This window comes from Talpa occidentalis, unplaced genomic scaffold (genome assembly GCF_014898055.3).
Source record: "Talpa occidentalis isolate TD23 unplaced genomic scaffold, MPIMG_talOcc4v2.1 talOcc4.17, whole genome shotgun sequence".
Classification (NCBI taxonomy): domain Eukaryota; kingdom Metazoa; phylum Chordata; class Mammalia; order Eulipotyphla; family Talpidae; genus Talpa; species Talpa occidentalis.
The window spans coordinates 28,773,879-28,794,759 of NW_023601754.1; the positions used below are offsets into that span (position 1 = coordinate 28,773,879).

General features: G+C 40.7%; 1 protein-coding gene across 3 annotated transcripts in view; it reads left to right on the forward strand.

The window, feature by feature from the left end:
- AMFR (autocrine motility factor receptor) overlaps positions 1-20,881 on the forward strand; it is a 36,848-nt gene that overhangs the window by 916 nt on the left and 15,051 nt on the right. Inside the window, exons 1-8 of one of the 3 annotated variants that reach the window (XM_054697062.1) lie at positions 3,115-3,136; positions 8,614-8,706; positions 12,324-12,488; positions 13,777-13,929; positions 16,416-16,456; positions 16,621-16,753; positions 19,093-19,226; positions 20,061-20,171. In XM_054697062.1, the coding sequence (XP_054553037.1) occupies positions 8,644-8,706; positions 12,324-12,488; positions 13,777-13,929; positions 16,416-16,456; positions 16,621-16,753; positions 19,093-19,226; positions 20,061-20,171 (800 nt within the window). In that variant the 5' untranslated portion in view covers positions 3,115-3,136; positions 8,614-8,643. Of the gene's footprint in view, positions 1-3,114; positions 3,137-6,270; positions 6,342-8,613; positions 8,707-12,323; positions 12,489-13,776; positions 13,930-16,415; positions 16,457-16,620; positions 16,754-19,092; positions 19,227-20,060; positions 20,172-20,881 lie in introns of those variants that run through there. The other 2 variants (XM_054697063.1, XM_037516410.2) reach the window with 2 other exon arrangements.

A 20,881-nucleotide genomic window follows, 5' to 3' on the forward strand; every position in this document is an offset into this window, starting at 1 on the left:
CCCAGCTGTTGTGCTGAAGGCCGGGGCAGTTGAGATGCTTTCCTGGCGGGGTCCGCGCCCACTGTTGGCGAGTTCCCACTGACGGGGCCAGGACCGAGACAACTCAGTGGTGGAGTTGGTGACGGCCGGGGAGCCGGGGGTGTCCGGACCGCCCTGGTGGAGAGGGGTCGCTCACAACTTTTGAGACCTGTTTAGTGTGTGCGTGTCCGCTTTGGAGCAAACACGCGGAGACTTTGCTTTCTTTCCTGTTGCTTTCACCTGTGATTTCACGACCTATTCCTTTGATGTCCGAGGGCAGCTAAATACTGGGAGTCAAGAGGCAGCTCATCTTTTTAACTCAGGATTTCCTCCTTTGAGCGATCCGTTTTAAAACAAGGTTTCCAGCTTGTCTGCCAGTGCTAGATAAACTACCTTTGCAAGGCCTAACTGCTGGTTTCGTTTCTTAGAACAGATAATTTCAGGCTAGGCAGATGAACCGTGTTTTGACTAAAGAACTTCGCTTCCACTTTGGCCTTGAATGCCTCTTGTATAAAACTCCTCGGCGATCGGAGTCTGTGTCTTGGACTGACCCTGATGGCTTGGATCTGGTCTGCAGGTTGCCATTGGAGGTTGAGAGTAGGCTGTAAGTGACTGAGATGAATATTCCAAGTTTATAGAAAGATATTCAACTCATTTGTTTTAATTAATCCCATTGTGCTTCATCAGGAAGCAGTGGGATTTATGAATCTGTGGGCTGTGAATTAAGTCTCCTCCCGGCTCTTCTGAAAGAGGGATTAGTAGAGGCAGTGAAAGGGGAAGAGCTTTCCTCCACTGTGAGTCGAGCTGAACCTTACAGCACTCCACTTTCTAAGACCTCAACTTGGATCTCTTCTTTCATGTCAAATCTATTTTTTGATTTTGAGCTAGCAGGTGAACAATTTAAAGTGATGTGAAGAATGTTTTTGCCAGATGTTAAGATTATTATGTCATTTTGGATAATTTTTAAAAGATATAAATAAGCCTTTGAGGAGGAACCTGTGTAGTATTTATATAACAACTACTGATATTGTTGAATGATTTCCCCACCCCCCCTCGGCTTTTCTTCTTTCAAAACCTGGTTCAAATTCCAAGGTTAACACCTCTTCATAAAACATTACATAAAGCCTGTTGATTTTTCTGTGAAAATTTCCTCTTCTTCCCAGCTTTTCCAGTAGAGGTCTTATCTCCTGCAAGTTTATTATTTCTTCCTATGTGTTGATATTTTCCTTTCTAAACTGACCTTGAACTGTTTTTCTTCCTTTCCTGGTGGTGGTCACACTTTCTTCCCAGCCTTTCTTGGTTTCAGAGGGCCCCATGCATGCCCTGTACATTTCTCTGACACCCACTATGTTCTTTCTGCTTTAGTAGCTGAAAAGGGGCCCCATTCTCTAGAGCCTCCCCCTGTGGTTGACAGGGGGGCACTCTGTCCAAAAAATAGATGCAATTTTTAAAAACCAAGCAAGACACAGAAAAACCGATCTTTCTGGCAGGTTGAAAATCCTGCAAGGGATTATTTGGTATCTTGGAATGGTAAACATCTTTGTAGAGTACAATTTAGACTAGTATGTGTCTGGATAGCTGATAGCTTCTCAGAAGGGCATAACTGTAAACAATACCCACGTCCCCCCCCAAAAAAAACCAAAACCCTGCCATCCAATCCATACACAAATAAGGCAAGATTTGATAAATGATATGTACGCACATAGGTTGACCTGGGAGGAAAGAAGTGATGCCTAGGGACAGGTTCCTGGCAGGTGGTATTTGATGGGCCATGAACACTGGAAAGACTCCGCAAACAGCAAGGTATTCCAGGTAGAGAAGACCACAGAAGAGGTGAAGCTCAGGGCAGGTGTGATGGACAGAGAAGTCCATGACTGGCTGTTAAATTACAGATTCCTTGGCTCCTTTAAGAGTGAAGTTGGGGGCCTCCCTGGTGGCCCAAGGGGTTAAGCACAGCTCTGTGAAGCTATCCTCAGTCTCTGAGTTTGATCCCTAGCTGGCCAGGGAGCTACCCACATGGGGCAGCAGACCTCTCCTGTCTCGCCCGCTGTCCCTTCAGTAGTGTATTTCAGTCAGTCTGCCTGTTCTGTTCGCCACTCTGTCTCTGGTGAATACTCTCACACCCCATCCCCACTCCTCTGGCCTGTACCCCAGCTCTTGTATGCATAAATAAATAAGTCTTTTTTTTTTTTAAGATTATTTATTTATTTATACAAGCACTGGGTACAGTCAGAAGCGCGGGAGGGTGAGAGAATTCACCAGATCCAGAGCGGGGAACAGAGCAGGCAGAAGGACCAAAGTAGACTGCTGAGGGGAGCAGCGGGCGGCAGGAGAGGTCTGCGTGCCATGTGGGACCCTCCTCCGGTGGCCAGGGAGCAGCCGGGGATCGAACCAGCGCAGCAGAGGCTGCGGGCACCTTCGCAACCCAGCGCTCAACCGCTGCGCCACCGGGGAGGCCCAATAAGTCTTTTTTTAAAAAAAAAAAAAAAAAAAAAAGTGACACTGGGAAGGTGATGGGGAGACCCAGGAGGCACAGGTGGTAGGGCACGTGACACGTGACTTTGCTGTGGGAGAAAGAAAGAGGTGAACAACCCCGCTGACAGCCTGCCTGGGTGGCAATATGGGGTACTTGTAAAAGGTAGTTTCTCAAGCTCTACCTGGAGATCAGTTTTAGAAGAAGGGTGGGGCCTTGGAATTTGGATTTGTATTGTATGACTTAGCTGGTTTTAGGCACACTCATAGTTGAGAAACCTATTGGGGGAGAAGGGTAAAGATCAGATTAGGTAAACCTTGCCTACTCTGCTAAGGAGTGGGGACATTGTGTGGGTGCCAGGCTAAAGTGGGGGTGGAGAGGTAGAGGGGCTGTATTGATATGATTATTTCAGTGGGCAATGGGTGATAGACACATGAAAGATGAGTTTCCGTGGAGTGGAAAGTGGCCTGGAGATGTGGTAACCCTTCCCCCAACGAGGTCTCTCCAGCTGGCCCTCTGACCTGGACTTTGAGAACAGGTTCAAGAGGAGGTTCCAGGGTTCTTATACTAATGAACACCAGGTCTGACTTGATCACTTGTTTTCTCCTGTCTTTCTAGAATTTTGATTCTAAAGTTTCACTCCAGGTAAGGCTTTATTTAGTTATTTATTGTTAGGCTTATTTTAGTTATTTAGATGTCCCTTTCATTAAAGTACCTCTTGACCATCACTGTTTTGAAGTGTTTGGTTATTTTTGTCTTTTCTGCTTCTTTTCATTACTTTCATTTCATCATTTTCTTTTTTCTTTGTGGTTTCGCTTCTAAAATTGTCAGAGCAGGACATGGTAAAATAGAGAAATGGAAATATGGCACAAGTGTTAAAGTTATGATTTAATCATATGCAAATCAAATAATTTAAGTAGAATTCTAAGGAGAAAAAATATCACCAAAAATGAAAGTGGACAAAAATGAACTGACCCTTTAGAGCAGGGATTGACACCCTGTGGTGACCTATTTTACCTGGCCTGTTTTTGCTGTCTTTCAGCTAAGTATGGTTTTTACATTTTTAAAGAGTGGTTTAAAAAAAAAAAAAAAAAGAAAGACTATGTGACAGAGTGTGTGGCCTACCACACCTAAAATATTTTCTTTCCTGTAACCCATTAGAGAAAAAGTTGCTGTCTTCTGCTTCAAAGAGTATTTTCATATAAAACTTCAGAGCTGAATGTAATTTACTAGGTTTTCGTCCTTATGAGTTGAATACTCCAAAAATGAGAGAAAAATGTTCACAAATGAAGAAAGACTAAACTTGTAAATAATAGGCTCTAAGCTTCGATAGACAACTTAAAAATATAGGAAAAATCTATAGGGGAAGGGACCTGCCACATGATTGCTTGTGAGATGTGTTCTTTGTCTACATGATGCCATTTATTTCCCGAATATTACAAAAAGAACAAGATCATTGTGGTGATCAAGGGGAGTGTGTGTGTTTGCACATTACCGGTTACTGGTATTTTATACTTGTTACTGGAGCCCTGCAGAGAGGCGACAGTGTTCCACCTGCCCCTGAAGAGAAGAGGTGGGCAAACAATGAGGGAGTGGTAGTGCTGACTTTAAGTCGGAGACTCAGAAATAGCTATATTGATCACGGCCTTCAAACAGTTCCTGGTATTTGAACCACATTTCATCACACACATAAATAATACCCTGCCGGTGGCCAGTGTTTTACAGGGCCAGAAATACCACCACCGTTGTGGTGATAGATGGCTAAGTGGTTTGTTATCACTCCACTCTTCTCTTCTTCCTCGAAGGCTAAACTATCTTATACTTTAGTTTCTGTTTTGTCAAATAGAATAACAGACCATTCTGGGAGGGAATTACTTTTAGTAAAAGGAATTACTTTTAGTCTATTAAGAGGTAATCCAAGGATCACTGGGTCTGGCTGTTGTGATAGGCTGCTCAGGGACAGCACAACTTGTTCTTACCTTGTGCAGACTAATATAAAAGGAAGGCATTTGATGAGGTTTTAAAAACATGTAAAGTTTCACTTTGCTATAGATATGAGAAGCCTGTCGGAAGTATTTTTGTATAGTAGAAATACTGTGTTGTAAGAGGTTAACTTGTGACTTAGGCCAGTTTTAGCTTGTTACTCATCTGTCTCCTATTATCCAGATATTGTGGAACTTTAACACTGGTCACATTAGTTTAACGTATTCTAAACTTAAAAAAAAAAAAACTGAAAGAATGAATGATGCATGCTCCTGGTACAAAAGTCAGAAGGTACACAAGTACTCTGTAATGTGAATTATATCTCCCTCTCTCCTGCTACCTGCTCCTTCCCTCTGAAGTGGCTGTGGCCAGCGTCTTGTAATGAGTGCTGGTGTTAAGTAGAAGACAAATAACTAGATTGACTGAGTCCTTGACACAGTTCACATATTGCCAAACAGACCTGTGTCTTACACATTTTCTTTATTATATAGAGGGTGGCAGAGTCATCACATTTCTTCACCTCCCTTTTTTTTTTCCTGAGTAAGTGACCTTAAAAGTTCCATGTATCCCTAGTAAAAGTAGACTAGTTGTACAGGTTTCATTGTATTTCACCCAATAACTGTTTTACAGTTTTTTTAAACTAGTCTCTCTGATGGCTATTTGTCTTCCTTTTATCTGTTGTTATCAGTGGTACTCCAGTGAACCCCTTATGTTTATGTTTGGGTTCTGCCTGCAAGGAAAGATGAGTTCACTGTGTAGAGTAGATGCAATGAAGTTAGAACTGCTTCTGTGGTCCACCTGTGTAGAGGGGCACTTCAGACCAGCCTTGCTGCTCCTGTGGTGAGAGCAATGGTCCCTAAGGGAACTCTGAGCCTGAAGTGTGGTTTTCCATCAGAATACCCTTGGTGATCTAGAGGGGATTTGGGGTTTCTTTTAAATGAGGAATGCTGCAACTATGTTTCTTTCTGTGTTTGCAACTTTTCAAGGCTTTGTCAGTTTTAAAGTTGAGGATTTATCAGTGCTTGTTGGAATGACAGTATTTGTGAAATAAAGACTTTTTTCTATAAATAAACTTTGTTCAGATCTCAAAATAATTTTTAGTTGTTTCCAAGGCTTTGTAACTTTGTCTTTCACACAAAGTTCATAAATGATTATTTTTTTTTTTCACAAATCCCCTTTCTGCTCTCAGTATACTTTCTCAAGCTTTTTATTCTTCTTGTTAGCCTTGCTAACTTTTAAATCTCCCCTTTAAATTAAAATAGGAAATGTTTTATCTATGGGTGATGGAATTATGAGGAACTTTAACTTTTTCTTTTTGTAAGTCAAAGATACACTTTTTTAATATCTTATTTTTGAACTTGGAAAGACTTCATAAAAATGTTTAACTGAGAAATAGTAAATACAGGTGTGCCTCACTTGCTGCCCTTTACTTCATTGCACTGTGTAGATCTGTGTTTCTTACAAATTGAAGGCTTGTGACCCTCTGCGTCCAGCTGCTCTGGTCAGTGCCATTTTCCCACAGCACGTGCTCCCAGTTAGTGGTGTGCACGTTGTTTCTGTGCACACAGTGCTGTCTCACAGAACCCACTGTGGTGTGAACAGAACATCCTCAGCGGCCTTTCTCACCAAAAGATAGCTGTGGCCTGGAACCAAACCCCAGAGTTCCCTGATGTGTGCGTGTGATAACTTAGTTTTTTTATAACCCAAGATGTAGGAGAAGGCTGTTTTGGCAGAGAAAAGATTAGGTGAGTCTGTCTGTGCCTGCTTCTTCATGGTTCTCCCAGCATCTGCCGTGCCCTGGACTGTCTCCTTGAGCTCAGGCTTCAGATCTTCCTCATTCCTCTAATCGCCCATATGCTTTGAGCAAGTAGGTGCTTAATGTGCCCAGTTTCTTTCTTTTACTTCATATGCTTACGTACAAAAGCAGGAAGAATTCTTTTTTAAAATTATGTTGTAATTAGTCTGGGGAATGTTTCACTAATTTAAAAAATCCTGCTCAGTTTGGGGGTGTGCGTGGCATGAAGGGTTGTGGTTTTGTGTTAGGATGTTTTTCTTCAATGAACATGACTGAGGTTCTGATTGGTTTAGAGCACAGTGAAGGTGAACCTTTTTGCCATCTAGTTCCTCTCCTTAAAAATTAGTATTCTGGGCCTCCCCAGTGGCACAGCGGTTGAGCGCTGGTTTGCGAAGCTGCCCGCAGCCTCTGCGGTGCCGGTTCGATCCCCGGCTGCTCCCCGGCCACCGGAGGAGGGTCCCACAAGGCGTGCAGACCTCTCCTGCCGCCCGCTGCTCCCCTCAGCAGTGTACTTCGGTCCTTCTGCCTGCTCTGCTCCCCGCTCTGCTCCCTGCTCTGGCTCTGGTGAATTCTCTCACCCTCCCGCACTTCTGACTGTACCCCGTGCATGTATAAACAAACAAACAAACAAATAAATAAAACATGCCTCTATTAAAAAAAAATTAGTATTCTAAGCTGTTTGGGATGATTTAAATAGGGCTGTCTCACAGGGAGTCATAGGTTAGGGATACAAGATGCTTTGGATAACTAATTTGGGGTTTTTTCTTAGTAATTTTAAGGATTTAAGTACCCGAACAGTTTCTTTTTTCAACAGAATTATTTTAGTTTCAATTTAAAAATACCACATACTTCCTTGACCCACTAGACAGAATAGATGTATACATAATTTAATCTCTTTGTAAATGAATTAGAACTGCCATTATGTGGTCTGCCAAAGGGCTGGGTGGTATGGGGTACTAAGGAGAACCTGAAGGCGTCTTCGGGAGTTTGCTGTCTTAAATTATGATATTCCATCACTGTCATCTTCCCTTTTAAAAATATACTATCATTTGCTTCTTTTGAGAGGGAAGAATGACCTGGAAGAAAAACATGACCACTTTCCTATAAACTTAGTTAATCAAAGATGGAAGAACCCTTTGCATTCACTTTCATAAGCGCCAATAAGTCATTTCACTCTCTCTCTCAAGGCAGATCTGCCTGTTTTAAATGCTCACTCTCAGTGTGAGTAATGTGATGTGCCCCGAGACTTCTTGGTTAGGGCAACCCATTCTTCTACTTCGTAAGCATGAGATCTGTTGTTTAGGTGTAGGGATAGCCATTTCTTAATTGTTTAAAAAAATAAAAATTTCCCACCTCCTGTGGGAAGAGGGCCTTGGTTTTGTGTTGGTGTCTCTTCAGTCCCAGCCCCTCCCGCCAGTTTTCTTCCTTCTTCCTGATGTCTCAGTTACACTCCCTCTAATGCCCCAGAACTTCTATTTTAGGCTAACACCATGTGTAGAGAACAGTTCTTTTGGCAGGCAGATTGTCCCATTGTAGTACATTTAAAAAAAATTTTTTTTGGATCTCAATTTGTGGTCTTGTGACTTTTTTGTGACCATAACTCTCCTCACCTCCTATTTGTTTGACAGAACAGAGTAGGATATTTGGGTATTGTAGCTTACTGGCCATAGGCTTCCATTTTAGAAGCGTTTTCTTCAATGCTATCAAAATCTTAATGTAGGAAATACCATACTTAGGAGATCTCTACATACAGTTTATAGAGTCCACACTGTTATATGCATGGAGCACAACGTTTATACCCCGTTCAGTTAAGACTGAAGGGAAGGTGGGGGCCTCACTGGTGGCCTAGGGGTTAAGTCTCAGTGCTATCACTGCTGTGGCCTGAGTTCGATTCCTGGCCAGGGAGATGACCCATATGGCGCAGCAGACCTCTCCTGCCTTGCCCACTGCTCCCCTCAGCAGTGTATTTCAGTAGATCCGCCTGTTATGTCCCCCACTCTGTCTCTGGTGAGTCCTCTCACCCCCCCTGCACTTCTGGCATATACCCCAGTTCTTCTATGCAAAAATAAATAAAATAAAAATCTTACAATAAAGGAATAATTCTTTAAAAAAAAAAAAGACTGAAGGGAAGGTGAATCAACTGGTAAACTGATGCTCTTCTCCCCACTCCCATCACTGCCATTAAGAGGAAGCCCCTTCAAATATTATTTATCTTATACTTGGATAGAACTAGAAAGGTTTAAGCTTTGGAAATGGTGGCTGAATTCCTAATAACAGAATTTTTAGAGCTGTTTTTATTTTTCATTAGAAGGAAATAAACTTCTTTTGTCTGGTTTCTGTGCAGGTTCTAGTAAATACGGCTTGCTGTGTTTTGATGTTGGTGGCTAAGTTAATCCAGTGCATTGTGTTTGGTCCTCTTCGAGTGAGCGAGAGACAGGTAAGTCCAGATTGCAAGGATGGATTCTTGTGACCAGACTTTTTTTTTTTTTAAATCAGCTTTGCATTTGGTATGATTTCAAACTTAGAGAAAAGTTGCACAAATACTATGGAACTCCCATATACCCTTTATTCAGATTCAAAATTTTTGTCTTTTTTGCCTTAACATTTGCCTTTTACTGATGCATCTGTGTTTTTTTCTATTTATACATCTTATGTAATCTACATATATAATCACATATATAACTCACTTTATATAATCTATAGTACTGATTTACTGTAGCCACATTGTTCCAATATTGTTTATAGCTAATATCCCCAAGACTTTTGTGAATGTAGTCTTGAAAAAAGTATGGCTTTGTTTCAGTTTGAATGATCCTAAATACCGTTCTTTAGAGTATGTGTTCTTTTCCAATGGAATTTACTAAGAGATTTTTACCCCTTTTGAGAAAGTAAATTAGCATTCATTATTCTACAAGTAGAAAATTGGGTGACTTGTTCTTGTTTTTGGTGAGCTAGTATGACATTTGATGATTACTCTCAGAATGTATATTTGAAGAGGAAATGCTTTCAATAAAGAATTATGTCACTAGCACATAGTAGATTGGCAGTTCCCCAAAGATTTTAGAGGCCAGAGTAGAATGGTGTCTTTTAAAATATGAATTTAGTACTGACCTTCAAAATGACAATATACAAACAAAACTGTATTTTAACTACTAACATGTTAAAACTATAACTGGCTTCACTCCTTACCTACTCTTTCAGCCCACATCTCTTGTCCGATCCTAGTGTAGAGCTGAAATGCGGTCACTGTGTGCTTGAGCCCTTGGAAGCTGTTATGAACAGGTTTATTTGTTTTCAAGAGATTTTTTTCATCATTGAATATTCAACAGTTTTTCTCAAATATCCACTCCAGCCATCTCCCAGATGGGGTTAGTAGAATGTAGAGCGTTTTTGGGGGCAGTATACAAAAACTCCTTTGATGTTTCTCTCTTCTTCAAAAAAAAACTTTGATTTGTGGGCCAAGACTTGGTCAGGGCAGGCAGGACGTCTAATTGATATGACACCAATGGATCTTACATACTATTTTCTTTTTCCTAAAATATTAAATATCAGTTATATGAAATCTATAGAAAATACTACTTTAAGTAACATTTTGGAGTATCCATAAAGGGTTCATTTATTCAGCTCTGCTTGAGTTTTCAGTGTGGATCACATCTTTCATGCTACCCTGTGTTAATTTTTTTTTTTTTTTTTTTTTTTTTTACTAATGTCATCCAGTAGCATTTATTAAGCACCATTTTGAGTTAGAATGCTACAGAATTGACATGGACTTAAAGTTCAAGAAGTAGAGTAAAGCTAGAGTCAAAGACATTGAATGCCTAAAATGAAACATATTAAACTTTTAAGTAGAGATTTAGAGCAAGGCATTTTTTAAAGCACTTTCTACCTTCTATGACACTGTACTTATATTTATTCAGTTTCTCCAACAGTTCTATAAGATGTATTCCATTGTCTTAAGACCCATTTTGTAGCTGGGAAAACCCATTTTGTAGCACAGGGATGTCATGTGATTTGTGCCAGGTCACACATCAAATAGACAATAGAACAGAGATTCAAAATGAGGGTACAAAATACCCGAGGTTCATCTTGTACTTTACCAGTCCCATATTTGAAAACAGACATTACTTGAGGATACCTGGTTTGTTTGTCTCTATACAAAGGGTGTATAGTCAGAGCACAGTTTGTAAAAGTTATCAAAATAATTTTTTAAAAGATTTATTTACTTATGCATACAAGAACTGGGGTACAGGCCAGAGGTGTGTGTGTGTGGTGTGTGTGTGTGAGGATTCACCAGAGACAGAGTGGGGAACAGAACAGGAGGATTGACTGAAATACACTGTTGAGGGGAGCAGCAGGCGAGTCAGGAGAGGTCTGCTGTGCCATGTGGGTCACCTCCCTGCCTGGGGATCGAACTCATGCTGCAGAGGCTGCAGATAGCTTCATAGTGCACATCTTAACCCCTTGTGCCACCAGGGAGGCTCCTCAAAATAATTCTTACCTTGAATCACATCATTCAATTATTAGACATTTCAGTTCACTATTTTTAGTCAATTTTGCTTTTTTTGCTCTTTTATTTTTGAATTTGTGAAACATTTACATGGTTCAAAACTATAAAAGTATACTTAGAAGTCCTGGGCCTCCCTGGTGGCGCAAGGGGAGCACAGCACTGGGAGCTATCCACATGGTGCAACAGACCTCTCCTGTCTCACCCACTGCTCCCCTCAGCAGTGTATTTCATTCAGTCTGCCTGTTCTGTTCCCCACTCTGTCTCTGGTGAATCCTCTCACCCCTCCCACCCCCCTCCACATCCTCCCCGCCGCACCTCTAGCCTGTACCCCAGTTCTTGTATACATAAATAATTACATCTTTAAAAAAAAGTATTCTTAGAAGTCCTGTTTTCATCCTAACTCCCTTTACCCAGTTCTCACCACTCACTCCCATAGCTGGTTTGGCAGTATGTTTAAAACTTGTTGGCTAGATGCCCTTCTTTGCCTCCTTTGACCCACAGGAGAGTAATAAAAAATTAAACCTGGCTGTTCTCAGGTAGGAATGAGTACAGTGAAGCAGATACACTTATATACTGCTTATGGGAATGTACATGTATGCAACTTTTTTTTTGTAAATCAGCTATTAGAAACTGAAAACATTTATAACTTTTGATTCAATAATGGTGAAGATATGGAAACTTAAAGATAATTGCAAATTTCTTTTTTTTTTTTTTTTAAAGTCTTTTTTTTTTTTTTTTTTTTTTATAGAGGCATGTTTTATTTATTTATTTATTTGTTTGTTTGTTTTGTTTATACATGCACTGGGTATAGTCAGAAGCACGGGAGGGTGAGAGAATTCACCAGAGCGGGGAGCAGAACAGGCAGAAGGACCGAAGTACACTGCTGAGGGGAGCAGCGGGCGGCAGGAGAGGTCTGCGTGCCATGTGGGACCCTCCTCCAGTGGCCGAGGAGCAGCCGGGGATCGAACCGGCGCCGCAGAGGCCACGGGCAGCTTCGCAACCCAGCGCTCAACCGCTGCGCCACCGGGGAGGCCCTAATTGCAAATTTCTGACTGTTAAAAATAAAACCAAAATCAGTCTATTCTTATCACTAAAATAGTATATTCAGCACACTTTCAGTGACATTGGGAAGGTTCTCACAGTATGATCATTGAAATAATGCATTGCACAAAAGTTCATGCTGTCTACATAAGGAGAATGCAAGAAAAATGCATTAAAATCTTAAGGCATCGTTCATGTTTTAATTTACTTGTTCTTTTTCATGCTTTATTCATCATAGGCTGACAAATGAGCTTGTGTTTTTTTTAATCTGAAGGATTTTTCTTTTTGTTTTAAAAAAAGAGTTGAAGTCAGCAATTAATTTCTAGATGTCTTATCTTTGTTCTTGAGAGAATTTATTTTTGTCTTTCCCTTCCTTTTTCTTATGGATGAGTGTTGGAAAGCTGAGTATAGAATTTTTCCTCCATGGAAGCCAACTTTTGTTATGTTAATTTTTCCAAATGGCTTAGGTCTGATGGTACTCACCTTATAAACATTCTTCTCCTTAGCACCTCAAAGACAAATTTTGGAATTTTATTTTCTACAAGTTCATTTTCATTTTTGGCGTGCTAAATGTCCAGACGGTGGAAGAGGTGGTTATGTGGTGCCTTTGGTTTGCTGGACTTGTGTTTCTACATCTGATGGTTCAACTCTGCAAGGACCGATTTGAATATGTGAGTTTTGGGCCCAGCTCTTTGCTTTCTTAGTCATACATCTGCCAGGTCTGAGTGGTGTCATGTGAATGAGCCACACGGGTACGTTCAGGGTAACTCTCCACTGGAATACTCCTGATGAGTCTTGGGTGGCCATTGCCTGTTACTTGAGGAACTTTCTGCAGCACTCATGGAAGAGAGGATCAGCATCTTAAAGAAATGTTCCCTCCCCTGCCCAGTGGTACATTACATTACAGTCCCCGTGGGGTCATATCATCTACACAGTTTTGCTCACCGAATAAGGAAGCTATTTAATAGGTAAATGAATAAAAGCTGGTCTCTCCAGTTATTTTCTGTTCCAGTCTTCCTTTTTTTTTTTTTTAATCTCATACTCTAATTTCCTGGAGCTCTTCTTTCTGACTAGTTTGCACTGTTTCCACCCTTGGGTAAGAACTGAATTAACTCTCTTAGTTCCTTGGTCCCTAGAGAAGTGAACCCTTTTCTGTGGGGCGTGATTCTTGCCTTCAGAGCTCTGTAGGTGAACCCTCACTCATTAGTGCTCCTGAGCTCCTTCATGGATCCTAGGTAAATGTGCACCCACAATTCTGCCCCTGTGGTAAGCCCCCTCCAGAGCCTTGTTTGTTCCTTTCTTTACCCAGTACTCATGGACCAGCTGGCCTTTGCATCTCTGCATTAATCTCAGTCTCAAAAAGGATTTAGCTGTTTCACAATTCACCCTGCATTCCCTGTTAAGAACTGGAGCTTCTCACCTCCCTAACTGGTTTGTTATCTCTTCCTCCTGCTCAGGAGTCACAGCCCCAGGGCTTCTTTTCCAAGTTGTTGCCTGTCTTTACTGTTAACATGAATATATCATAACAATAAATCTGACCTGGATTACATTTCAGTTGTCCTAGCACTAAATAGACCAGGAATGTCTTCCAGGTCAGTACTGGGGAGGAGGGCTAGAGAAAGAAACAACAGAATGTGACTTTGTCCTGAGATCCATCAAATATTAGAAGCCAGAATTACACAAATTTGGAAAATTGCTCACAGAGGTTCATAATCCCAGTGGTAGATGGATCCTTGAGAATTTGAGATGCAAACATAATGTATGTTACTATGATCTAAATATATTTAGATCAGTTGGAGAATTTTGACCATCTGGTAATAGGAAGCATTTCTGTGCCTCAGCATTTGGCCAAGCAGCTAACACAGACCCCCAAGCAAAGGCATGGAGGTTAGCCTTGAGTTTCTCACTGAAGTTTAATACTGTCGTGAGGGTGAACAAGTGCCTTCTCTTTTATTCCAGCTTTCCTTTTCTCCCACCACCCCGATGAGTAGCCATGGTCGGGTTCTGTCTCTGTTGATTGCGATGCTGCTTTCCTGCTGCGGACTAGCACTTGTCTGCTGTGTCACAGGTTACACCCAGGGAATGCACACGTTGGCTTTCATGGCTGCGGAGGTAAGATGCAGACACAGGCTTTTGCTCTGATTATATTCTTGAATGTTTTCAAGGAAGCTTGGGATTATTTCACCCACAAAAATAATTGGAAGCGACTGATAGGTATTTCATCTCTCATTTTAACAGGCATTTTTTAAGTTCCTTTGCTTTGGGTATGGTTTTTTTTTTTTTCCATGTAATTGTTCCTACAACCTAAAGGTAAAATTATTTTGTGCCAACATTAACCTAGTGCTTATTATATGCTAGAGATTGTTCTCGATGCTTTATATGTATTGACTGATCTTTTTATTCCTGTTTATGAATGGAGGAGCAGGTATAGAGGGTGAAGTGACTTGCTTATGGTTCCAGAGTAGCAAGTGGCGCAGTCCAAGTCCCTCCATGTAGGAAGGCTATTTCCCCTTAAAATGCTATGAATAGTGATTAATAAGAAAATACTGAGGAGGCCTCCATGTATATTTTTAAATATACTTTTTAACCTTTCTGAAAACAGATATTTTTGTTCAATAGAAATCAACATTTTCTCCTATGTCCTTATCTTCAATGGCTATATTTGCTTTTGTCCTCAGGCAAAATGCTTTTATCTTGTCCATAAGTGCTGTTATTAATGAAATAATTGAAATAATAGGTTACTAAAGCTATTTAGCTAATACAAAAACACTGAGTTTAAATTCCTAATTGGGAATTTATTAGAATAGGGTTAAAATGTATGTTGCTTAATAGCATTTATTTAAGAGTATAAGGCAGTATAAATAGAACTAGAAAGGGAACATTTAAGCTCTTAATAAATGCATTTGTAATCTTAGTTTGAATACATTCTGTATAAAGTGTATACAACTATATTTCCTCTTGAAAAAAATCTGTTTAAAACTTTGATTACACTGCAACAAGGATTCAATTCCCAGACAGCCAGGGAGATTCCCACATGGTGCGGCAGACCTCTCCTGTCGTACCCACTGCTCCCCTCAGCAGCACTTATTTGAATGACTTATTTAAATTAGCTTGCTTTACATGTATTATAAATCATCATTTAAGTAATAAAGTGTTTTCCTTCTTTGGTTTTCTTTTAATTGATATTAGGACAAACTTTGAAAAAAGTGTACCTGAAAATAAAGACATTTAAATTAAACCTATTGGGTCATACTAAAATATTTATTTTATTTTGACTCATTACTTTTTTTAAGGTAATTCATCAAAAGATTGGATATTTTATTTTATTTTTTTTAAGATTTTTTTTTTTTTATTTCTACAATAGCTAGGGTATAGGCCAGAAACGCAGGAGGGTGAGAAGATTCACCAGAGACAGAGCGGGGAGCAGAACAGGCAGACAGACTGAAAGTGCTGCTGAGGGGAGCAGTGGGTACGACAGGAGAGGTCTGCCGCACCATGTGGGAATCTCCCTGGCTGTCTGGGAATTGAATCCTTGTTGCAGAGGCTGCAGACAGCTCACAGCGTGGTGCCTAACCCACTGTGCCACCGGGGAGGCCCAGATTTGATATTTTAAATGAAATCATATATATATTTCACATATATATATATAGTGTTTCTCTTCTATGTAAAATAGTTTTCATTTATAGATGGGAGTTTCCTAATCTTAAACATAAATGATGGTGGAACAGCTTTATTCCAGTAAATTGAGAGAAAATTTTCTTTGTCAGGTTTTGTAATATAAAATACACAGGGGCTTACCTAATTTTTGATCCCTCTTTCTCTTCTGTGTGGGCAAGAGGAATTTAAAAGTGATATGTGGAGAGCAGTTCTAACATTCTAGTACATAAGCTTCATCTTGATTAGAGGGTCACCAAGTATTCAAACACCCCTTTAGATCATCCACTATGGTGACTTAATATTTAAAGTAGAAGCAATTGACAGACTTCTAGAATGAATCTCAGGAGGCAGAAGGCACTCTTAGCAGATGGACAGGTGTAATTGGTTATCACCAGTTAATAGGAAAAGGCTTGATAAAAGTTGGGTTTCCAGGTCTTGAAAATATTCCATGAAATTTGAAGCTGATGAAATAAAATGGTCGGTAACCTGAGAAACCTGCATTTTTCCCCTTTTGGTTTTACTGAGATATAATTGACACACAGCTCTGTGTAAGTTTTAAGGTGTCCAGCAGAATGACTTGACTTATATTATGAGATGATTGCCATAATAGGTTTCATTAACAATCATCATTTCTATGGATGCAAAAAATGAAAAAGAAAAAACATTTTTTCCTTGAGATGAGAACTTGTATGATGAGAACTGCTTTTCTAGTGACTTTCAAATACAGTGTTGATGACAGTCTTGCTGTGATTTCCACCCCCAGGACTAACCACCTTACAAACTGGATGTCTGTACCTTTTGACCTCTGCCATCCAGTTCCCCCCACCCACCACCCCTTGAACAGCCTGCTTTTTAATTTAACTGAGAAATATTTATCTTTCATCATTTTGTAAAAATCTGACTTGAGCATTCCTAACTTTTCCTAAACATCTTTTTTACAGTCTCTCCTTGTGACGGTGAGGACTGCTCATGTGATTTTACGGTGAGTAGGAATTTGGGAGGGAGTTGATTGAAACCTTCTCATAAATTGATTTTAAGGAATAGTCTATAATAAATATGTCTATATGCTATGACTGTGCTGTATCACATTTTAAGCAAATTCAATTGTAGTAGACGAATGAGATGGCTTTCCTCTGTTCACTCCAGCTACGTAATTCACCTCTGGGACCTCAACCACGAAGGGACATGGGAAGGAAAGGGGACATATGTCTATTACACAGATTTTGTCATGGAGCTCACTCTCTTGTCCCTGGACCTCATGCACCATATTCACATGTTGGTAAGTTTCCTCAGAAGCAGCTCTGAGAGCTAAGTTTTTTAGAGTCAGGAAACCTGGGTTAGTATCTGAGCAAATGAAACATTCGTGGATAAACCACTTAACAGACTATTAAAGCCAGTGTAGCTGAGCCCTGCTGGGTTTTTTTTTTTTTTTTTTTTCCCACTGGGCTAGAGCGGTGTCCTGGAACCACTCTGACTGTGCCCAGCTCAGGAGAAGTTAGCTGTCCTCTTAGGAGACAACTCTGTTGACCAAGTCAGTAGATAATTCTTTCAGCCTGGAGGTAAGAAGACAGCTCTCCCCGTCATTCCCATGGCTTTTAGTGTTTAGCAGTCACTCTGTGCATGGTGGTGGCAATTTGTGTAATGCTAGCTGTTTCAGGAATTCATGAAATTTCCATCTTTGCAATTAAAAGCAAAATCTTTGTATTTAATTCCTCCTACCTTCATTGTTTACATTTCAATTTGATGTACAGGAAATGGCATTTTGAAAACTTGCTTCATTGGTTAGCTTTCCAGTGATGTAGTAATGGTGAGATTCAACATATTTGTTAGGCAACTTATTTAAATTATAAGACTGTTAAGTAGCATTTAAAATTTTTGGGTTAATCCAAGCACATTTCTAAGTGTACTTTTTGAAAGTGACTTTGAAAAGATACTTAGAAAGAGCCTCCTCCCCATCCCAATATCTTGCAAGAGGGCTCAGAGATAACTATTAACACTTTGTTGTATTGTTTCTGTATACATTCAAATATATAAATTTATAAATTGAGATCATATTGTGACTTTATAGTTTAGATTTTTTTTTCAGCTAATGATTTTTGCATATTTTCCTGTACTAGCAGCAAATTTTTCTAATCTATTTTAATGTTTTCAAAATCAAAATTTTATCATATAGATGATTTAATTAACTGACCCTCATAATGGGATTAGTTTGTGTTGGTGTTTTGCTATTCACATCTTTACATAATTTTTTTGTCATGTTTCTTCAAGGTAGTTTTAGCCTACTTTTTAAAACTTAACAAATAATTTCTTCCACAGTGTTGTATATAAATTATATTAAGGCTTCCCTGGTGGCTCAAGGGGTTAAGACACAGCCTATGAAGCTGTGCACAGCCACTGCACCACGAGTTTGATCCCCGGCGGCCAGGGAGCTATCCACATGGCATAGCAGACCTCTCCTGACTCGCCCGCTGCTCTCCTCAGTGGTGTGTTTCAGTCTACCTGTTCTGTTCCCCACTCTGTCTCTGGTGAATCCTCTCCCCCCCACCCTGCCCCCCACACCTCTTGCCTGTACCCTAGCTCTTGTATGCATAAATAAAACAAATCTATAAAAAAAAATAAAATGTATTAATATGTAATGTTATTATATAGTACATTTAATGTCTATATAATTTTAACCTTTATATGAGTTTATGACCTGTTTCCCTACGGCATTTTGTTCATTTCCTGATTGTCTTTTTTTTTCCCTTTTTTTTAAAGATTTATTTTTATTTATTTATACAAGCACTGGGTACAGTCAGAAGCGCGGGAGGGTGAGAGAATTCACCAGAGCCAGAGCGGGGAGCAGAGCAGGCAGAAGGACTGAAGTACACTGCTGAGGGGAGCAGTGGGCAGCAGGAGAGGTCTGCGCGCCATGTGGGACCCTCCTCCTGTGGCCGGGGAGCTGCTGGGGATTGAAGCAGCGCTGCAGAGGCTGCAGGCAGCTTCGCAACCCAGCGCTCAACCGCTGTTCCACCGGGGAGGCCCAGTCCTGATTTTCTTTTTTTTTTTTTTTTTTTAATAGAGGCATGCTTTATTTATTTATTTATTTGTTTGTTTTTTTGTTTACACATGCACTGGGTACAGTCAGAAGTGCGGGAGGGGAGAGAATTCACCAGCGCTAGAGCGGGGAGCAGAGCAGGCAGAAGGACCGAAGTACACTGCTGAGGGGAGCAGCGGGTGGCAGGAGAGGTCTGCGCGCCATGTGGGACCCTCCTCCTGTGGCCGGGGAGCAGCCGGGGATCGAACCAGCGCCGCAGAGGCTGCGGGCAGCTTCGCAACCCAGCGCTCAACCGCTGCGCCACTGGGGAGGCCCTTGATTTTCTTTTTGATAGTAGTATGAATGGACATCTTTTTACAGTATGCTTTTAAATTTCTGGTTAGCACCTCATGAAAGATTTCTAGTGTTGGAATACTAGGCCAAAGAGCATGTACGTGGTTTAGGGTAGTGAGATAAAAATATCATTTGCTTCCTAAAAGATTTTTCTAAGTCATCAATAATTAAGAGCTTCTGTGGTACATTTCACCTTCATCACTTGCAAGTTTGCATTTTTATTGTGTGTTCTCTTTCCTCTTGTTCAGTTATTTGGCAACATCTGGTTATCTATGGCCAGCTTGGTCATCTTTATGCAGTTGCGCTACCTGTTCCATGAGGTACAGCGTCGAATCCGCAGGCACAAGAACTATCTGCGTGTGGTTGGGAACATGGAAGCCAGGTGAGAAAGCACAGGTTGATGTGCTCAAATTTCCTCATCTTAGATCTTTAATAGTAACAGATTCCAGATTGCTTTTGTGAACTGTTAACAGAATGGTGGTGAGTGTGTGCTTGGAGTAAGACTTCTTAAATGTGAATCATTTGCCATAGAAATTTGGGCATTTAACTCTCTGTGCCCCAGTTGCTTCACCTCTAGGAATGATGGCAGAACCTTCTTCCTTGAACTGTTGGAAGCATTCAGTGGGCTGATACGTATAATGTATTTAGAATACTACTGGGTACATGGCATATGCTCAATAAATACTAAATTCTTGTTATTATTTTTATCATTATGTTTAAATGGATACTCATTTGGGGTTCTACCCTCTTTATTTTATGACAGTGAGTCTGAGTCCCAGCACATTCATGTTTGCTCTCATCCTCTCTCTCTCTCATTCTTAAGTATCTTGAAGGAGGCAACCTTTCTCACTTGCCTACCAGAAGAGACACCAAACCTGAAGGTTTGGTGAGTTTAACTGGGTATCTTATTTGTGTCTGGGAAAACTATTTGGCTCTCTGGCAGTCTTAACTTCTTTGATTTACACAAAAATTCTCCCTCAATTGATTGCTAACAGGAGCCGCCATTAAGATACTTGATTTCTGTGTTTAAGTTCTTACTGGCTCTTTGATGGAATACCAGGAGAAAGCAGGTGCAATGTTAGTGATGTTTGGAAATTCTTTACTGAACAAGCGTTCTTCTGTTCTGTGCTGTTGGGAAGGTGAGGTCTGTAAGCAGTGCTTCAGTCACTGTGTGTAGAATTGACGGATGGCTTCTGGGCACATTTTGTTTTCACAGGTTTGCAGTTGCGACTCCAGAGGAGCTGGCTGTTAATAACGACGACTGCGCCATCTGTTGGGACTCCATGCAGGCTGCCAGGAAGCTGCCCTGTGGCCATCTCTTCCACAAGTAGGAGCTTTGTGAAGGGTTCCCTGGAACTGGGGTTCTGTCCCAGGCGTGTGGGTACTTTTGGTTCCCTGGACTCGGGACTAATCCTGGCAAAAGTAGGATGTGGCCTGAGACTGGTCATGGTGCCAGCACTCTGAGTGGCATGACAAGCTTTGGGGCATCCTCCTCTGTTCCGTAACCTCTCCCTGCTCCACAGACTTCCCCACCTATAATTTGCCATTTTCATTTCTTGGTGTGTTAACTAGCTTCATATTCCTTCTCCAGTATAGCAGATATGCCTGGGAGGTTTAAAAGAAAGGGTTAAGGTGATTCCTTATTTTCAACAGCTTGCTCCCTAGTTGAGATGAGAGAATATTTATTTTTACATTTTGCATGTGCCCCAAAACAATGTAAGTACACAAACCAGAGAAATGGGCAGAGATGGGGACTAGACTAGGAACACTAACTGGTCCAGGAGGACTGTGACCGTGTCATCAAAGATCATTCAAGAGGATCTCCTGAAAACCTCATGATTGGCCTAGTTCTCTGTGTGGAACAGAGTCTTGTCGGCCCATGTCACAGCCCTCTCTGTCTTACATGACTCATTTATAGGGATTTCTGGGGCTCTTTAACTTAAGTCATCTTGGTTATGTGAGGAAATTTTTGATGTTGATGGACTTTGGTATACATTTTGGCCTTTTGCATCTGTGGTCAGTTTTGCATATTGAAAA